The 18375-nt window shown below is 38.3% G+C and overlaps 1 protein-coding gene across 1 annotated transcript in view; it reads left to right on the top strand.

Moving 5' to 3' along the window:
* Positions 1-18375, top strand: part of Sos (Son of sevenless) — a 765665-nt gene that overhangs the window by 329103 nt on the left and 418187 nt on the right. The window contains exon 9 of the mRNA XM_067134824.2: positions 11320-11450. Within this exon, the coding sequence (XP_066990925.2) occupies positions 11320-11450 (131 nt within the window). The remainder of the gene's footprint in view (positions 1-11319; positions 11451-18375) is intronic.

An 18375-nucleotide genomic window follows, 5' to 3' on the forward strand; every position in this document is an offset into this window, starting at 1 on the left:
GTACAAGCCCCATTGCTAGCCTGCTTGCTGAATCTGGTGTGCCGCCTTTACACCTGAGGCGCCAGCGAATGCTTCTGCCCTATGTTGCAAATTTGCGACAGATGCTGCCTTGCCCAACTTATCCTTGCGTATTCCACAACAGAAACCGTCAGCTGTACGCTGCTTATCCTCGAGCAACACGGCCAGTTGGAATATGCTTGGTTAGCAGTCACAGATTGTTTGATGTACCTTTGGTTCCCTGTCTTATCAGACAACCAAGTGGGGTACCTCCGTGGATAATACGATGACCTGAAATAATCCTCGATCTGCACACTGGCCTGAAGGAAAACGCGGACCCTTCGATTTATCAGAGGTGTTGTTGGCCGTTATCCAGATTCACTCGTGTACACAGATAGTTCAAGGGCAGAAACAAAGGTGGGCTGTGCATTCGCCGTCATCCCTAACAGGTTTCTTGTTCCTTTACCGGAAGTCTGTAGTGTGTACACAGCAAAAATCCATGCTATCTGTGAAGCTCTGCAGTACACGCTGTCCGATGTGCGCCGGCACTTTCTGTTGTGTACAGCCTCCTTGAGCTTGCTACAATATATTGATACATGTTTCCCTCAGCACCCTCTGGCACAGTGGATCCAGAATCTGCTGGCCGGGTGTTTGGATGCTGGCATCAAAATCACGTTTATGTGGCTCCCATGGGAAATGAGTTAGCTGATAAGGCTGCCAAGGAGGCTGTTATATTGCCCCCGTTGCCTTACAAGGTTGCAGCAAGTGATATTCGCTCTCATCTGAGACATTTGGTTACGTCCCATTGGGAGATGGAGTGGCAGGCCCCTCCACTTCCAAATAAGCTGAGAGATAAGAGGTGCAACGAAGGCCCTTTGGACTTTTTGGAGGGAAGCGGTGGTATTATGTCTTCTTCGGATCGACCATGGTATAGTAACGCGCTTCTATTTACTGAAAGGAAAACCCCCTCTGGTGTCTACTTGCAGCAATCATCCTACCATGGTACACATCCTTATGAAGTGCGTGAACCCGGTTGATCTGCACCATAGTCTAAAACTCCCGAGTATCATCCCTCTCATCCTGCGAAATGATGAGCAGTCAGCAGACATCGTCATCCATTTTATGAGGGATAGTGGTTTGTTTTATCGCATATAAATGTAGTGTTTCTTATTCGTCTTTGTATATTCTTCACTACATTTTATTAATTTGACTCTATTTTAGTTTGTGTCTATGTATTTTAATGTGTTTTTTAAATAGTAATTTGCATTATATATTACTGTATTGCATTTTAAGTCAATGTCTTATTCTACCATTACCTATCATCTATCGTTTTACCAAAAATAAGACATTGTGAATTAGATTCCCTGATTATTTTAAATTCACAATCATTCATTCATTTGTATTAAATTCTAGTCAGTGGATATATTTTACACTTTTAATTATTATGTCGCCCATCTCGTACCATTAGGGGCCGATGATCTTAGATGTGAGCCCCCTTAAACAACAAGCATCATCATTATCTAGCTTTTTTCATCAGCCCATTTTTTTGAGATGACCAAACCATTTCAGCCTGGTTCGAGACAGATCTCACTAAGGAGTTTTTTCACTTGGACAAGATGGTGTATTTCTTCATTTCTAATTTTGTCCCTCTTTGTTTTCTGGATCATAGTCCTTAAGAACTTCATTTCAACTGCTTGGGATTTGCTGATATGTTGGTTTGGCTGCTGGTTACTGTATATAGTAACTGGTACGGAGAAGCTCCTGTAGAGTGTTAATTTTGATCTTAATGGAACTTGCTTAGCCAAAAAAAGTTTTCTCATAAGATGATAAAACTGTGCTTCATTCTGTACTCGACTAGTGATTTCTGCAGATGGTTGGCTATCTGTTGTGGAACTGATGTACTTGTTCCAACTTTGATCCATCTAGTGATGTTAGTACGGATGTTCTGCTGACTAACAGGCAACACTGATGTTTTGGACTTGCTTGCAACCAAATTGCCTGAATATAGCATTCCAGTCATTTAGCTTCTGTTGTACTCCAGCCTCACTATCACCCCATATCGTCATATCATCTGTAAAGGTAAGAAAGAACTTTGAAGTCAGAGTTGTTGAGTCTCTTAACTCTTTTAATTATTTTACCCATTTCAATGACGAATAAAAGTGGCGATAGTGCACTTCGTTGTTGTACACCTTGCCTCTCCAAATATTCATCCTCTATTTGGTCACAACTCTGACAATTTTCATATATCATTTTGACTTTATTAATCAAAACACATGGTATAGATGTATTCTTCAGGCATTCCCAGATTTTTTGTTTCTGTACACTGTTGTAAGGCTTCTCAATATATAGGAAAATAAAGATGACATCTTTTCCTTTTTCCCAGTTCTTCTCCGTTATCATCCTTACAAAAAATATCAGATCTGTTATTGCCCTATTCCTCCTAAAACCATACTGCTCCTCTTCAAGCTGTGGTTCAATGCAAGTTCTTCTCTGTTCTATGATTCGTTCTGTTATTTTGAGTCCATGAGATAAGGGTGATGCCCCTGTGGTTGCCGGGTTTCCACCTGAATTCTTTCTTAAATAGAGGGACGATGACTCCTTTAGTCCAGTCTTTGGCTAGTTTTTCTTCTTCCAAATGGTGTTTAGAGCTCTAAACAACCACTGCAATCCTTGAACTCCAGCAACCTTGACCATGTCAGCGCTTACCTGGACGCAAGTGTGATAAGCGGATATAACTTGAAAACAATATTCTCTGACCCATGGGTAAATAATGCAAGTATCGATCTCAAATTCTTATTCTTCTTCTTATTATTATTATTTTACTACTACTACTACTACTACTACTACTACTACTACTACTACTACTATGATTATTATTATTGTTGTTCTTGTTGTTATTATTATTATTTGTGATGTACATCCACTTATTTATCATTATTAGTATACGATCGCATTATTTGTGAGGCTATGTCATGAAACATTTGCTGTATATAGATATTTAGATGAGTTTAGTTAATGTAAGAACCTGTAATTAATATTATATCATTTATTATTATCTGTATATATGATTTGTAATCCACTACAGAATTGTGAAACGCACTGTAACATCCGGAATGGTACTAGGTAGATGAGAACTCTGTAGAACATTCTTATACTATATAAAGGGTGGGGGGGGGGGGGGGTCGTCTTGATGGTAGAGACAAGTGATTACTTAGTTGGAGTTACGGCTTAACAGGAGTATACTTGTGACCACGTGTTATGACATACTTGTAAGTAGTCAATTGTTTTAAGGTTGCGATCTTCATGTATCATGTGCTCAGTGATAGGCATTCGTTAAAAATGGCAATTTATTGTTGTGTATTTTGTTTGTAACAGCAGTGATTAGGTTATCTGTATGTTTATGTTAAGTTGAGGTCAAATAATGCCCTTGCTGGCAGGATGTAGTGTTTACACTGCACTATGTCTTCTGGTATGGACTAGAACAAATTTGTTACTTTCATTGACCTGTCTCAGTCTCATCCTTGGCTTTGACAATATGAAAGTAACCGATGTATGTGTGATGCTAGTAATACCATTCCTTATGCAGCCAGTCCCTGTTATGAATGGTGTGAAAATGTCGCTCATAGGGTCGTTTGGTGCATGCATTTCAGTGAGCTTGGCAGACTGATATGTAATAGCAACTTCTGGCTCGGCGAGGAAAGCAACGGGAAATTACCTCACTCCTCATTTCGCTAGTTTGCCTCTTCAGTGACACCTAGACTATCTATGTCAGCTGTTGGCAGAACTGTGGAGGATCAAATCAGCCTTCAGGCTGAATACCCATCATACACAACAAGGTGAAATAAAGAAGTGTACCAACTGACAGAATTTTGTGTGCATCTTTGTGGATACATCAACTGACGACCATGATAGGACATAAAAATTTATGAGTTAAAATGAGTGTAAGTGCGAAAGGATCAAAATGAAAGTGATACTAAAGAATGTGTCGGTGAAACAGCTCAAAGACGAACTCGTCAAGAGAAATCTCCCGACGAACGGGATGAAGAAATCACAGCAGACACGATTACGGGAAGATCTCGCTGAAAAAGAAGATCCCGAAAAGTTTTTCATTGAAATTGACGATGATCCAGATGAAATTTCGGAAGATGAGGTAAAAATGACCAAAATGTGTTCTAACCTAATGACCATGATGCAGGCACTCAATGACAAACTTTCAGACAAAATTTCAGACGTAAATTGTGGCCTAACAGAACAGATTGCAGATCAGATTTCAAAAGTAAATAACAAAATTTCAGATGTCAATTCTGGCCTAACAGGACAGATTGCAGATCAAATTTCAAAAGTAAATGACAAAATTACTCAAGCTAACTCAGTTTTTACTAGACAAATATCACAAGTGTACACGCAGGTTTACAAAGTTGAACAGGGCATAGAATCGAAAATTTCAACTGTAAATGACAAAATTTCATAGCAGATTAGCGACGTCACCAATCGATTAACGCAGCAGATATCAGACATCAGGTCAAAACTAGGTGAGGTTGAACAGATAGATAGTAGGATGAGCCACCTGGAAGGGTATATCTCGAACCTTAAGGAGGAGGTGGAAATCCAGGTTTCCAGCATAAAGCAACAGGTGGAAAGTCGTATCTCTGCCATAGAGGGAAATTTTGGGAACCGTATTTCTGCTGTTGAAGGAAGGTTAAAAAAACAGTTTTCGACCATCAAGGGAGATGTGCAGATTACCTCCTCAGACCTAGAGAAATATTTAATCTAGTTTTTATATTTTCTTGCAATACTCAATAGAAGAAGCTTCTTGGAGACCAGGAAAAATAATTTGAAAAATATGGGATGGCTGACTCTTGCAAAATCGCATGTCTCCTGTAGGAGTCACTGGGTCTTCCTAGTATATCTAGCCTTATATATAGATTTTGAAAAACACATTTTAAAGCATTTCTATTGTCAAACCATGACACATATTATTAGACAAAAATGCAAATATCATGGTTACAATAAAATAAATTCAAATGGCTGACTTCTGAGGAATTTCACATGCCCTTTTAACCAATGATGAGTTAGTCACATTTTCAGATTTGTAGAAACATATTTTAATCCATTTCTGTAGGCAAACTATGATATACATATTCAGAAATAATGGAAATATCACTGTCACAATAATTAGATAAACAATAATAATTTACATAATACAAAATTAGCAAATTAATGTAAAAGAAACTTCAGAAAATGCAAAGTCAAAATAGCCCGGAACAGTAATTTACAGCTCATGAAAGGCTCTTAAAATTCACAAGTCACTTACAGCACATGCTAGTCATTTTCATTGCGTGATAGCCATCTTCAGTCCATGGTACAGTTTGAAACAGTTCCTTGTATCCTGCAGGCAAAGAAACACTTTACATGTTGAGCAGCGAATGTGAGCCTTATTTTCATTGCAACCTGGAAATCGGTATCTATTCTTGGTTATGGGGGTTGGAAACTCAGGCATGTGCAAAACATTTTTTTGTCCTGAGGCTATCAGAAGGATGGTCTTGGGAGGCCCTTCTGGTTCATAGTCCAACCCTGAATCAATTGCAGGCACATTGATCAAACTTTCTTCTACATTCTCCGTAAACTGTAGGTAATCCATAACATCCTTCTTCGGTGTTTCTAGGGCTGCCTGGTCTCTTCTGTATTCGATCCAGAAGTCTGCAATAGCAAAGTCAAAGAGATGAAAGATGAGCCTTACCGTCCATTTTTTGGTTCGTGCGCAGATCCTGTAAATGCTGACAATCCTATCTAGAAAATCAACACCACCCATATACATGTTGTATGCCTTGACAGTTTGTGTTCATTTAACTTGAATATGCATAGCATCCTTTTTCGACCAACATCGACATTCATAAAGGGGAGTCAGGCTTTCTTTACTCGAGATCATGGTCACTCATCTGTTATCACTCCATTTTACTAGTGTTATCTGTCCATCATTTCGTACGGTTTGATCTGTTTATCCTCGACCTTCTTTCTCCATGTCTCCATCACTCTTGAGATTGCAAGATTTTGGAATTCTACACTTTTGGATCATACCTGTCACTTGACACTCTGCCCTAGCATGTAGCATGTCAAGCAACTAAATGGATGTGAAGTACCAATCCAAATAGATGGTGATTCCACAGGGCAGGGTTTCGGTTAGATGCATGACCACTTTACCAAATCAATTGCTACTACTCCAGATCGTGTGTAATGGAATCTCCTTTACCTTGATAAATGACGAAATTAAGGGGAAGGCCATCTGACGAAGCTGCAACAAAGAATTTCAACCCACATGGGTTAGGCTTCCTTTCACAAACTGCCGTGCGAATACATGGCCCCAGAAGGGTACCATTTGTTCGTCAATGCATACACAACTGGGCCGAGGATTTCGTAGACAAACTTGTTCTGAACTGACTGGATAAGCGGTTGAACCTTCCAAAACTGATTCCTCTCTTTCTCTTCCGTTGTGACCCTTGAATCATCTCGCAAAGAACAATTCAGTATCATCCTGAGGTAGCGCTGATTTATGTGCATGGCTAATGCTTCAAAAATTTCATGAGGAATATATTTATTAAAATAGTATATTGGAGGAAGATTTACTTGATTGATAGGTATCTCGATGTGAGCTGGAGGTAAAGGACTGAAGTCTTCGGTTCTCTTCCAATACATTCTACGAACTGGACTTGGCTGTACATGTCTTGCTGTCTCAACACCTTCATCTCCTTCCTCATCCTCTTCCACATTTTCTTCAGCTGACTCACCAATTAATTCGAAGGATGAGCCATTCAGTTCATCATCATCATCATCCAGCAGGTCATCACACTCTGAGATGTTGCCATCAATCTCCAAATTAACAAAATTAGCGAAGGTCTCAGATTTTAAAAGGAAAAAAAAAGGACTTCTGTAACTGCTACTATCAAAAAGTGGAATAACCTCACTCACAGTTTCTAGGGCCGATGATCTTCGATGTTAGGCCCCTTAAAACAACAAGCAAGCATAGTTTCTACTTTGCATGTGATGGTTCAACAATTACCATGTATCATACATGTATGGAATAAATATAAATTCCAGTTAAATGATAATACTTGCATTTAGTTCATTACATGAAGAAAAAAAAAAAAAAAAACCCACACTGAATTGCAAACGAAGCCCAATTCACTTTTGAGGTTAACATGAAAAATCTTATGCAATTTATAACACTGAGACCCAACATCCCTGGTAGGGGACACCATACTTTCCTTAATTGTATAACACAGAAGATGTTTCAAAAATTATTTTAAAGTAATTCATTAGCAGAAGCCTTGTTGATAAATAACTGATAACTGTGTACTGTATTTCTACATTAAAAGATAATGATTCCACAAATCAACTTACCTAGAGCTGCACATTTTATTGGGGAAGTAATTAGGCCTATTACAACGTAGCGGTTACGGATATATTTGTCAAATCATTAAAAGCGTTGTAAGACTAGATATTCTACATTCGGATGAATATTTGTATAAGTTTGAGTACCTGGATAACTATAAACATATTATATTAAGGAGAAAATTAGACTCCGGGCATTTTCGTAGTTTGCATTGTCAACACAAGTGGAGGGTTTTGAACTTTTAATTTGTCATAACATTTCGTCTCTTTTCGTACCATTAGGGACCGATGACCTCGATGTTAGGCCCCTGTAAACAGCAAGCATCATCATCAGCAAACTAGTAGGCATATAGACCTGCACTAGAGTGTTGGGCATTGGTTTGGTGTCTATCTTGACCGCAATAATCCTTTCACTATGCTGGTCATTGTAGCTTACCTATTTTCTTATCCATTATTAAACCAACTCCTGTATTTCCCCTGTATGATTTTGTATTGATAATTCTGTAGTCGCCTGACCAATGTACTTCACTTATACCAACTACATCTAACTTTTGTCCATCCATCTCCCTTTTCAGATTCTCTGACTTACCACAGCGATTCAAACTTCTAAAATTCCACGGTCCTACTCGCAGAATGTTAATATCCATCTTCCTGATTGCCCCCTCTCGTGTATTCCCCACCCAGAGATCCGAATGGGGGACTATTTTACCTCCGGAATATTTTACCCAGGAGGAAGCCATCATCAGTACATCATTCATACAGAGAGAGCTGCATGTCCTTAGGAGTTAGTTACGGCTGTAGTTTCCTGTTGCTTTCAGCCGTGTAGCAGTATCAACACAACTACTATTATTATTATTGTTAGCGTATGGGTAACATACACAAAACAATACAAAGATTAAATATACATGAACAGTAAGCACAAACTATTAAATACATAATTATAAGATATACACATTATAACATTGAAAACAATAATGCAAGCAAAAGGGTTCAAAGAGTTAGATGTAAATTCTCTAGCCTTTGTATGGCCTCAGCAGAAGCCACCACAAAGTCCTGGCTGGATCCAGAGAATGCACTTCCAATGCATTCGGTGACAATATGGTCGATAGTCTGCTTAACTGCACCACAGTCACAGGCTGGAGAAGATCTCATACCCCATTTAAACATCATTGATCCACATCTCCCATGGTTAGTACGTACTCTGTTGAGGGCTACCCATGTCTTGTGGGGCAAATCAAAGCCAGCTGGAAGATTCTTATAATTGAACAATGTCTGCCATTGAGTTGGAGCTACTCCGTTCCACTCTTGTTGCCAATCAGTTTTTGGATTGAAATCCTTCCCAACAAGTTCCTGTGTTGTTTGAATAGGAGGAGATCTTTATTTGAGGCGGCTGAATCTGACATTAACATCTTAATGGATGGGGAGATCAGGATTGGTATTAAGTATTATTACAAGACCATATCAGTCAATCATCTAGACTGCTGCCCATTCAACTTCCAAAAAGCTGCTACCCCCTTTTCGATGAACCATTCGTTAGTCTGGTCTCTCGACAGATGCCCATCCAATATGCTTGCAACTACAGCTCAGCTACCTGCTTCATTGGGACACGCAAGCCCCCCCACTGCAGCAAGGTCACATGGTTCACAGGTGAGGTTGTCATTCTGATGATGATGATGATGATGATGATGATAATAGATTTTTCGTCTTGCTAACTACTTCTACGGTTTTTGGAGGTGCTGGAAATTTGTCATGCAAGATTTATCCAACGTGCCAGCAAATCTACTAACATGAGGCTGACGTATTTGAGCACCTTCAAATACCACGTGACTGAGCCAGGAACGAGCCTGCCAAGTTCTGCTCAGAAGGCAAGTGCTCTTGTCTGAGCTACTCAGCCTGACTTTGTCAGTCTTACTTGACTTCCAGGCACCTACACTCTCATCACCACTCCCTAGTTCACCCCATTTTGCTGAATGTACCTATGATTCTTCTAAACAAATCTCGTAACTTACACGTATTTTTGCAGTTCAAATGAAGGCCAGCTGAGCATTGATCCCTATATTCTATCCATAAGGATCTACAAATCTCTCCCAATTTTCCATATACTTACTCTGTGGTTCCGTTTAAATGCCTGATCACCCTCCAGTCAGCACCCCACTGATAACAATTTTCAATGCCTTAAACTTCTCCTGTACTGTCATAACCTTATCCCACACTCCCAAGCTATGTTAGGTCCTATTCCTGCTTGCTTTACATTGTTGGTACCAATGGGGAAAATAAATATTTTCTCCTTAGTCTCCTTCTTTTCTACTTTCCTCAACATTTGCCTTAACGTAATTGTTGTATAACACTTTACTGTGGTTCCCTTTCATCTACACTTTGCTCACAAGGCTAACAGTAGAGTCACCCATGACCACGGCCACAAGCTCACTCACCTCGTTAGATCTCGTCCACTGCAGGTCTCGCTTACTTCCCCGATGCATAACCTACTTCCTCCTCCCTTCTCTCCCTCTCATGACCATGTTCCACCTCCCTCTTTCTATGCTCTTACTGTACGTTTTCCTTTCCTATCATTCCCTTTCCTCTTAGACACTTCTGTGCTTCCCATCTTTCCTCTACTATTCTACTTGTAGTGACTCATAGCAATCCCTCAACGATACCTCGCCTGAACTCGCTCATTGATAAGAACCCTCAGCCCTTGTTTTCCATTCCTGTAAATCATTGTCCCACCTTCTTCCACAACTCCTCCTTTCCCTCCCTGTTGCTTACCTATTGTATCCAATACATTGATTGTGGGAGACTTATTTTCCTTCTTGTCCTTTGTTAAAAGCCTAATTATCTCCCTCTATCTTTTCTTTCGTGCTCCTTAATGTCCTCTCACATCTACAGTCCCTATACCTGCCTCTCTTAGCCATTTTAAAAATCTATTTCTCAAAAATATGAAATATCAACAAATAAAATAGCAATTTCTGTGAATATATATTAGAGGAAAGAAATACTGTTTTCTACACAAAGATTTCATCTAATAATGCATGCAAAGTACTAAATGATAAAATAACTACACTGCACTACAATTTTACTTAGGTGTGTCCTAATTATAAAATAATAAGGAATAACTATTAAACTAAATGTGTAAATGCATCTACAATTATTTTTATTTCTACTACGTGCTGATAGAAATGAAAGCTGCCATTACATGTTGAAATCTCGAAAGGACTATGCTAGGATTACACAACAAAACTAAATATGTAACTTATTATTATTATTATTATTATTATTATTATTATTATTATTATTATTATTATTATTATTATTATTCCTAATTAAAACGGGTAACTGAATCACAAAACTAAACATGTAGACTTATTATTATTATTATTATTATTATTATTATTATTATTATTATTATTATTCCTAATTAAAACGGGTTAACTGAATCAACAGAACTGAAGTTGAAAGTAAATATTTGATACTTAGATTATTTCTGTCTGCATCTAACACAAATTAAAACTGCCCTTAATTGCTGAAATATCGAACATGCTAGGGATGACATCTGAAAAAATGACTCAATTTTTCTTAACTGTGCCGGTGACTTGGTTTGTTTGTTTTTATAAGAATTGTATTAATTTCAGTTTTAAATAACACAGTCAGTCAGTTGTTGACCCCAAATCAGTTAATTTGGTCTAGTTTGAGGTCAGTGACATTTGAAGTTGTTTAAATGTTACAACTTCGAATCGTTGGCTTCCAGTTTGTTAATGAACTTTGTGGGACTAAATTTTGACATGTCATTGCCTGTTAATACCTTAAGCTGTTAGAATAGATGTTTAAAATAAATATTTTGATGCTTCATTGTTACTTTATTTTTTTATTTCTTTTTCAATTGTGCTTTACAGTATAATAATGTTGTGATCTAAAATATGGTCCTATTTGTTTCAGGGATGCTGGCATCCGTATGCATGGGCGAGCAAGGCGACAGGCAGCTCTGGAAAAGACTAATGAGCTACAGAAATGTATCGATGGTTGGGAGGGTAAAGACATTGGACAGTGCTGCAATGAATTCATACGTGGTAATTAAGACTTCTGAATATTTCATTTAATATAAGTTTGTATGATTTTCCAGAGATATTTGTAGATTATAAATCTCTTCTTTTTTTTTAACCTTATGTTTTCTTTTCAGAGGTACATAAAATAGTAGTATATAATTCGATTCAGTAAAAAAAAATTAAACGGTATTTTAGATAGTTATTAAAAGGGTAGTGTTTTGGATTAATACTGAAAAAGTTAATCATTTAATCAGTATGTATATATATATATATATAAATCCAAGATGAAATAATGCACCTTCAGCATTTGAATTTTTTTGTCATAAATAGTACTTTGATATGAATGTATTGTCTACAGAGGAATGGAGAGACAAGTTGAAACCAAATTGGGACAAGATCAGTTTGGTTTTTGAAGAAATGTAGATACACACAATGAAATACTGATCTTGGAAGATCAAATTAAGAAGAGCAAGCCCATGTATATAGGATTTGTAGATCTAGAAAAGGCATTTAATAATTTTGATTTGGCCAAGCTATTAGAAATACTGAAGGTAATTGGGATCAAATACCGAGAAAGGAAGGTTACATAAATTATACAAAAATCAGACTTGAGTGATCAGAAGCAAGGACTATGAACAGAACAACAACTTGTCGTATCCTATGGATAGGACAACTAGGGACTCGGGGTTCGAAAGCAAGATCAGTAACAATTAAATACACCAGTCAGTTGGCCTATTGTTGATTTATCTTATATTGAAACACCCAGAATGAATTATACAGGTTTGTACAATATGTACAATTATACACAAATATACACTCTTCTCAATGGAGGGAACTTCCTACCTCTACTGCACATCAGTGAGTTAACTAAAGAGTCTTTGGTTCCCTTAAGATTGTCTATTATGGTAAATACTTAACTTTAGGAAGCGTTGTCTTCTCTCCTCTTGCTTGTTTCTTGTTATGTTGGTACTCGAGCGTCTCCAGCACTTCACGTCTCACCAATCTATTGAGGAAATGCAGTTCTACTTAAAAGTTCTCAACCTGCCTCGTGAACCACCTTCCCATACGATGTCACACTTCCCTGTAGTAGGCTGTCTTCACCTTCCCTTATTGGAAACTCTTGGGCTGGCTTCTGAATAACTTCATTGAACTATTGATTCACAATGAAGTATTTATTTATTTTCCACCTAGTCGATACAATGATTGCCTAAGGCAATTTTTATTGGTCAAAAGTGGTACATGTTTCGTATATTATCAACATCTTCAGCCACATAACAATGTTTAGATGAAAAATATAAAATAGACCATGAAGCTGATTTTATGTAATTCATTGAACTAGACGGCTTAGTAGTCCTTTTAAGTTCCCCCAATCAAACTTCTGTTTGAATAGGATATCCACTAACTTCATCCTTCACGCCTCTATTCTAGGCTTTTTGCCCGGTCAAACTGACACAGCTACTCTTCTCAATAAACTTTCTGGATCAACTTGTTAGAGCCACACTTCACTCCCTTTCTCACTAACCTGAGTCCCAATGAAGTTAGGCTTCCGCTGCCAATAAGACAATTCCTTTCCGTCGTTTCTCAAAGTGAACCCCCGCGACTACTTCTGACAAACTCCCTTGTTCCCTCTCCAGACTGTTTCCCGTGACTTCTTTAGACCAACTTCCCCGAGTTCGCCCTCCACTCCTCCTTAAATAGCGTCTTTTTTTCCAGAACCAACTATTTTATAACTGACCTTGCCCTGCTCGTGACTCTTGAGTTGGCCCTTCCTGATTGGCTGGCCATTTCCCTTACCAGAGAAGGATGTCACCACAAGCATGTTCTAGAATTATCAAGAACAATGGATATTTCTATTCCCTACACACGTCTTTGAAGCTCCCAACTCCCAATCTTTGAATATTTACGTGCCAGTGATAAGCTGGCACAAACGGCTTTGATGTTTCCTGATATTTTGTCATGTCTTAGCTCCACTCTTAAGACATCAGCAAACTGCATTGCCTTTTCAGGGTTTCGTATATGTATTAAACTATTCTCACTTTACTTTTTCTTATTACACTGAACACTGTCACTTCACTAATCTTTCGTTTCACTATGATACCACTGTAATTCTTGAAGTTAAGCCTTTCTTTCTTAAATCTACTACATGTTCTTTAGCATCTCTCTTGTACTGGGAGGTCGCAGTTCAACCCTGGTTTGAACCGTTCGCTCTTTGTTCGCGAATGGCGGAACGCACCATGCCGGAGATGTGACAGACTATCCTGAAAAGGGCAAGGTATGGCTGCAGTTGGATCTTTGGTCTTGAGCAAATGGTGATTGAAAGGATGGACCGGGTTCTGCAAGTGATTTTGTTACATAATTTTCCCAAACTTCTGTGTTATAATTCTGACCTGGCCATGTCTGTCTCGCATTATTCAGGTATGAAATTCTCTTCATTTCAAGTTTTTTCTTCCGATTGTCCTGTAGGCTAAATGTGTTCTTCCTTTTTTTTTTTTTTTTTTTTTTAACCTGATAGGGCCTGCTGGTTTCATTCTACAACATCCGATAATTTCTTTTGCTTTGTTGTGAATGGTCGTTCCAAAATTTTCTTCCCTCATTCATCTTACCTCCTTTTCAATTCACTCTTTGCGAGGTCCATATCTTTTCTTTAGCAGCATATGTCCGTAACTGATCATGTTCACTTTTAAGTTATTCTTGGTTTTATTGGTATGTGCACTTTTAGTTTCAGTGTAAAAATTCATCATCATAAGTGAATAGTTGGAGTTTGTTATTACCTGTACTTCTGAATGACTAGGATATGACAAGTTTCATACTGCTGGTTATCACCTGTTATCTTTTGGTGGCTGAAGACTTGGTATTGTTTACAGTGAATTCCTCTTGTTCAAAAAAATTTAGAATATATTGCTCTTATGTGTTTCTTAGTCCAAACTTATATTCACCAGCAACAAATTGTCCTCTTCACGTACCAGTAACCACATTCCAGTTGTTCTAGTTTCTCCTATGACACTAGATTCACCATATGAGCACATACTTGTTTTATAATGTCCATGATAGCTCTTCAATTCCACTGAGTTCTCCGTCATCACTGCTGTCATCCTCACCGGATGACGTGTCTTCGGCTCCCTGCTGGATCGCAAAGGACTCTACAATGTCTTCAGGAGGTTCCACATCTCTCACGAAGTCTTTCTCCACCTTCTTTGTGTGTTCACATTTACGCTTCCAGTCTTCGGCGGATATTGATGCAAATTTCTGTCTAGCGAGTTTCTCTTCGTCGCCAATAAAGAAGGTGACGTGAGAAGCTACCCAGTTCTTAACTTTTGCCCATATTATTTCAATACTGTTTAATTCAGGGTGATACCGGGGCAGTCGAAGGACTGAGTGCCCGTACTGTTCCATGAGGTCATCTAGGACGTAGGTTTTGTATGCTGGCTTGTGCAACTTGATAAGCTCATAAAACTCGTGTTTGTACATCGTCTCATGGTGTGGAATGTTCCTATTCACTAGCCAGGAGATCATCGTCACTTGTCCGGCTCCATGGCTAAAGGGTTAGCGCACCCTTGACCACAGGGGTTCCTGGTTCGATTCCCAGCAGGGTTGGGAATTTTAACCATGATTGGTTAATTTCGCTGGCACGGGGGCTGGGTGTATGTGTCATCTTCAACATCATTTCATCCTCATCACGACTCGCAGGTCGCCTACGGGAGTCAAATCAAAAGACCTGCACCTGGTGAGCCGAACATATACTCGGACACTCCCGGCACTAAAAGCCATACACCATTTCATTTCATCGTCACTTTACGTGAGCTGGAGGTTGGAGCACGATCTACTTCCTTGTTGTGATATGACACGTAGTCAATCACGAGAACACTGCGAGGTGGAAGATTAGGAATAAGCATATCCTTCACCCACTTAAAAAAAAAGTCACTATTCATGTCATCATGGTAGTCGCCACTCTTGCTGCCAGACTTCAGATTAGCAGACAGTTCTCGATGAAACCCATTTCACCGCCAGCATGTACAAATATAAGTCTTTTTCCTTTTGACATGGGCGCCGATATACCGGACATTGAATTATCAGACCAGTCTTTGCTGGATACAAGGGATGTATGCATACAGGTTTCATCCATGTACACTATAGGCCTATCCTCCGTGCGTTACTGGGCAATTTTTTTCAAATAAAAAAATATTTTGTATTTTTGTTATGTTTTTCCATTAGGATGCGCTTGTTAGTGTTAGTTTATTCCAGTGATATCCTAATGATCGAAGGATTCGCTTGACACTAGTATTGGATCCTTTGAACTTTAAGTCTTTCTCTAACTTTGCACGAATGTTTGAAACTGTAGCTAAAAATTTTTCATCTAAACAAAAATTGTTAACAATATGACATACGGCATCTTCGTCAAAGTCATTCAGTCCAGTAATATTATTTGTGCGCATTCTGTTTTTGTTTGGTGTTTCAAACAGACTATCCATAGGATTTCCTAAATCTATCACTTTTCGTTTTTCGCTCTTAATCCGTGCCACAGAACTTTCTGATGCTCCAACAGCTGCTGCTACTCTTTACTGCACTTTCTTACAATCTATCACAAACTTTTCTTCCATTGTCTTCCTTTGCATAAAGACTATGACGTTCGAGGTTGTTGCACGAGCCTGACTCTTTAGCACCTTACGATGCAGGCTACTTTTAACGCCTTCCATACTCTCGTTGATAGGCCTAACGTACACCACCACTAACCACAGTTACTACACAACGAGAAATTAAAAAGCACCGCGCGACAGCTGAGTGTAAACTTATGCACTGAACAGTCCTTGTAGCAGGAGCTCTGTTTGGAGGGGATGCGCTACGCAGGAGAGTCCAAAGTGCGCATGCGCTCCCAGACGTCTTCCTAGCTGGCCCGATCTCTACATGCACACATCACTTTAAATTCATCTCAGCGCAGTTTTATGCCACCACCTGGAACCCGTATTAACGCCTCACTTGTCAGTGGTTGCCTTCAAGAGCAAAGCTCTACCGGAAGTATTGTTGCATCATTTTTCTCGACATATCAAAAGCGTTTGATTCTATTGGACATTAGCTCATCAGGCGGGTTCTTCAGCAGTCTCTCATTCCAGACAATTTACAAAAACTTACTATAGCTTTCCTTTTGTAGAACAGTATTCAAGTAGAAGCAGATTTTAAGAAATCAAAACCTATAGAAATTAAATGTGGAGTAGCACAAGGTTCCCCTACTTCACCAATCCTTTTCAATTTGGCAATTAATAAAATATTACATGATCTTACCGACATGATGCCAGCGATACGTCCGGATACATTTTATCCGAAGAAATCGCACCATTGTCTGCTTTCACATTCGCTGATATGTAGCAATAATCAGCAAAACTGAAGAAGATGCAACAATTTTACTTAATTTAGTCATAAGTAGCTTCACAGAAATAGGTCTAAATATTAACCGACGAAAAAGTAAATCTATTATCCTGAAAAAAGGAAAACTGGTTCCGGGAAAAATCACCACTTTTTAAGGATCAGTAATATCATCAGTAACATCAAATAATGAATGAATCAGTTATCTGGGAATTGATTTCAATAATGATGTATTTCTTGACAGATCTAAAGTAATTAATATCCTGAATTCTGATTTAAACAATTTAGTTAAAACTACACTTTTAAAACTGGAACAGAAAGTTAAAATTTTCAATGAATTTATTTGGCCAGAATTGATATACCCACTAGAGTGTGCACCTCAAATTCAGTTATCCAGTACTTTTCTACCCAATGATATACCGAACTCCATGTTATATAGTCCAATGAAATTCAGAGGTATGGGACTACTCTGCACTGAATGGGAGGCTAATATTCAGCACTATAATATCTGCAGTCACTTACTCCCTATTATGGACGTACAGCTGCATCATGTTATAAGGAATAAATTGACAATTACAATATATCAAGTAAATAATATTACGTCAGTCTTGGGACTAGTTTCAGCCACTTTGTGGCCATCTTCAGCCAAATAAAAATTAAACAGATTATGTGATAACTAAAACATGTATAACAGACAAAGCCAATGTTGCAGGAAGAATTATAACATTAAACATTCCTAATTCTGGCTATCATTTCCAGATTTACTTCTTTGCCTGAGGTCCTAAGTCATATTATGACAAAAAGATCATAACCATAATTTTTGTTTTTATATGTATTTTGATGTTATAATAATCATCACTGCAACATTCTCTTTGTCTGGTATACATACGGTTTAGTTATCACATAATCTGTTTAATTTTTATTCGGTTGAAGATGGCCACTAAGTGGCTGAAACTAGTCTCTAGACTGATGGTAATATCTTCTTTTCTTCATCTATTCCCTTTTCCAGATTCTCTCTGGGTAGGGTAGTGTACCAAAGCCCTCCACCTTACTCAATCTTTCCACCACTACTCTTCTAGTACTTTATTGATCTCGACTCCTCTATTTGCAATACAGTCCACAGCAGAGCTCCTCCATCTAGTTCTAGGCCATACCCTAGGCAACTTTGCAGTCTTTGTATCCATGAATGTTCTCTTTGGTATTCTATCTCCTGGCATTCTCATCAAGTGCCCAAATCATTTCAGCTTTGCTATATCAATCTCTTATTGACGTTTACACACTCCCACGCTTCTCCTTATTTCCTCATTTCTTATTCTATGACGTCTTGTCTTTCCCTGTATGTCTCCGAAGACCTTAAAAAGTAGTTAGTGGGACGTAAAGCAAATAACATTATTATTATTATTATTATTATTATTATTATTATTATTATTATTATTATTATTATTATTATTATTATTATTATTATTATTATTATTTCCCTGTATGCTCCTCAAGAGCCTCATTTCAGCTGCTTGTATATTACTTTGGTTCCATTTAGTCAACGTTCAGGCTTCTGAAGCATAGGTTAGTATAGGTTTCAAATAGGACAAGT

Source organism: Anabrus simplex, chromosome 1 (assembly GCF_040414725.1).
Source record: "Anabrus simplex isolate iqAnaSimp1 chromosome 1, ASM4041472v1, whole genome shotgun sequence".
NCBI lineage: Eukaryota > Metazoa > Arthropoda > Insecta > Orthoptera > Tettigoniidae > Anabrus > Anabrus simplex.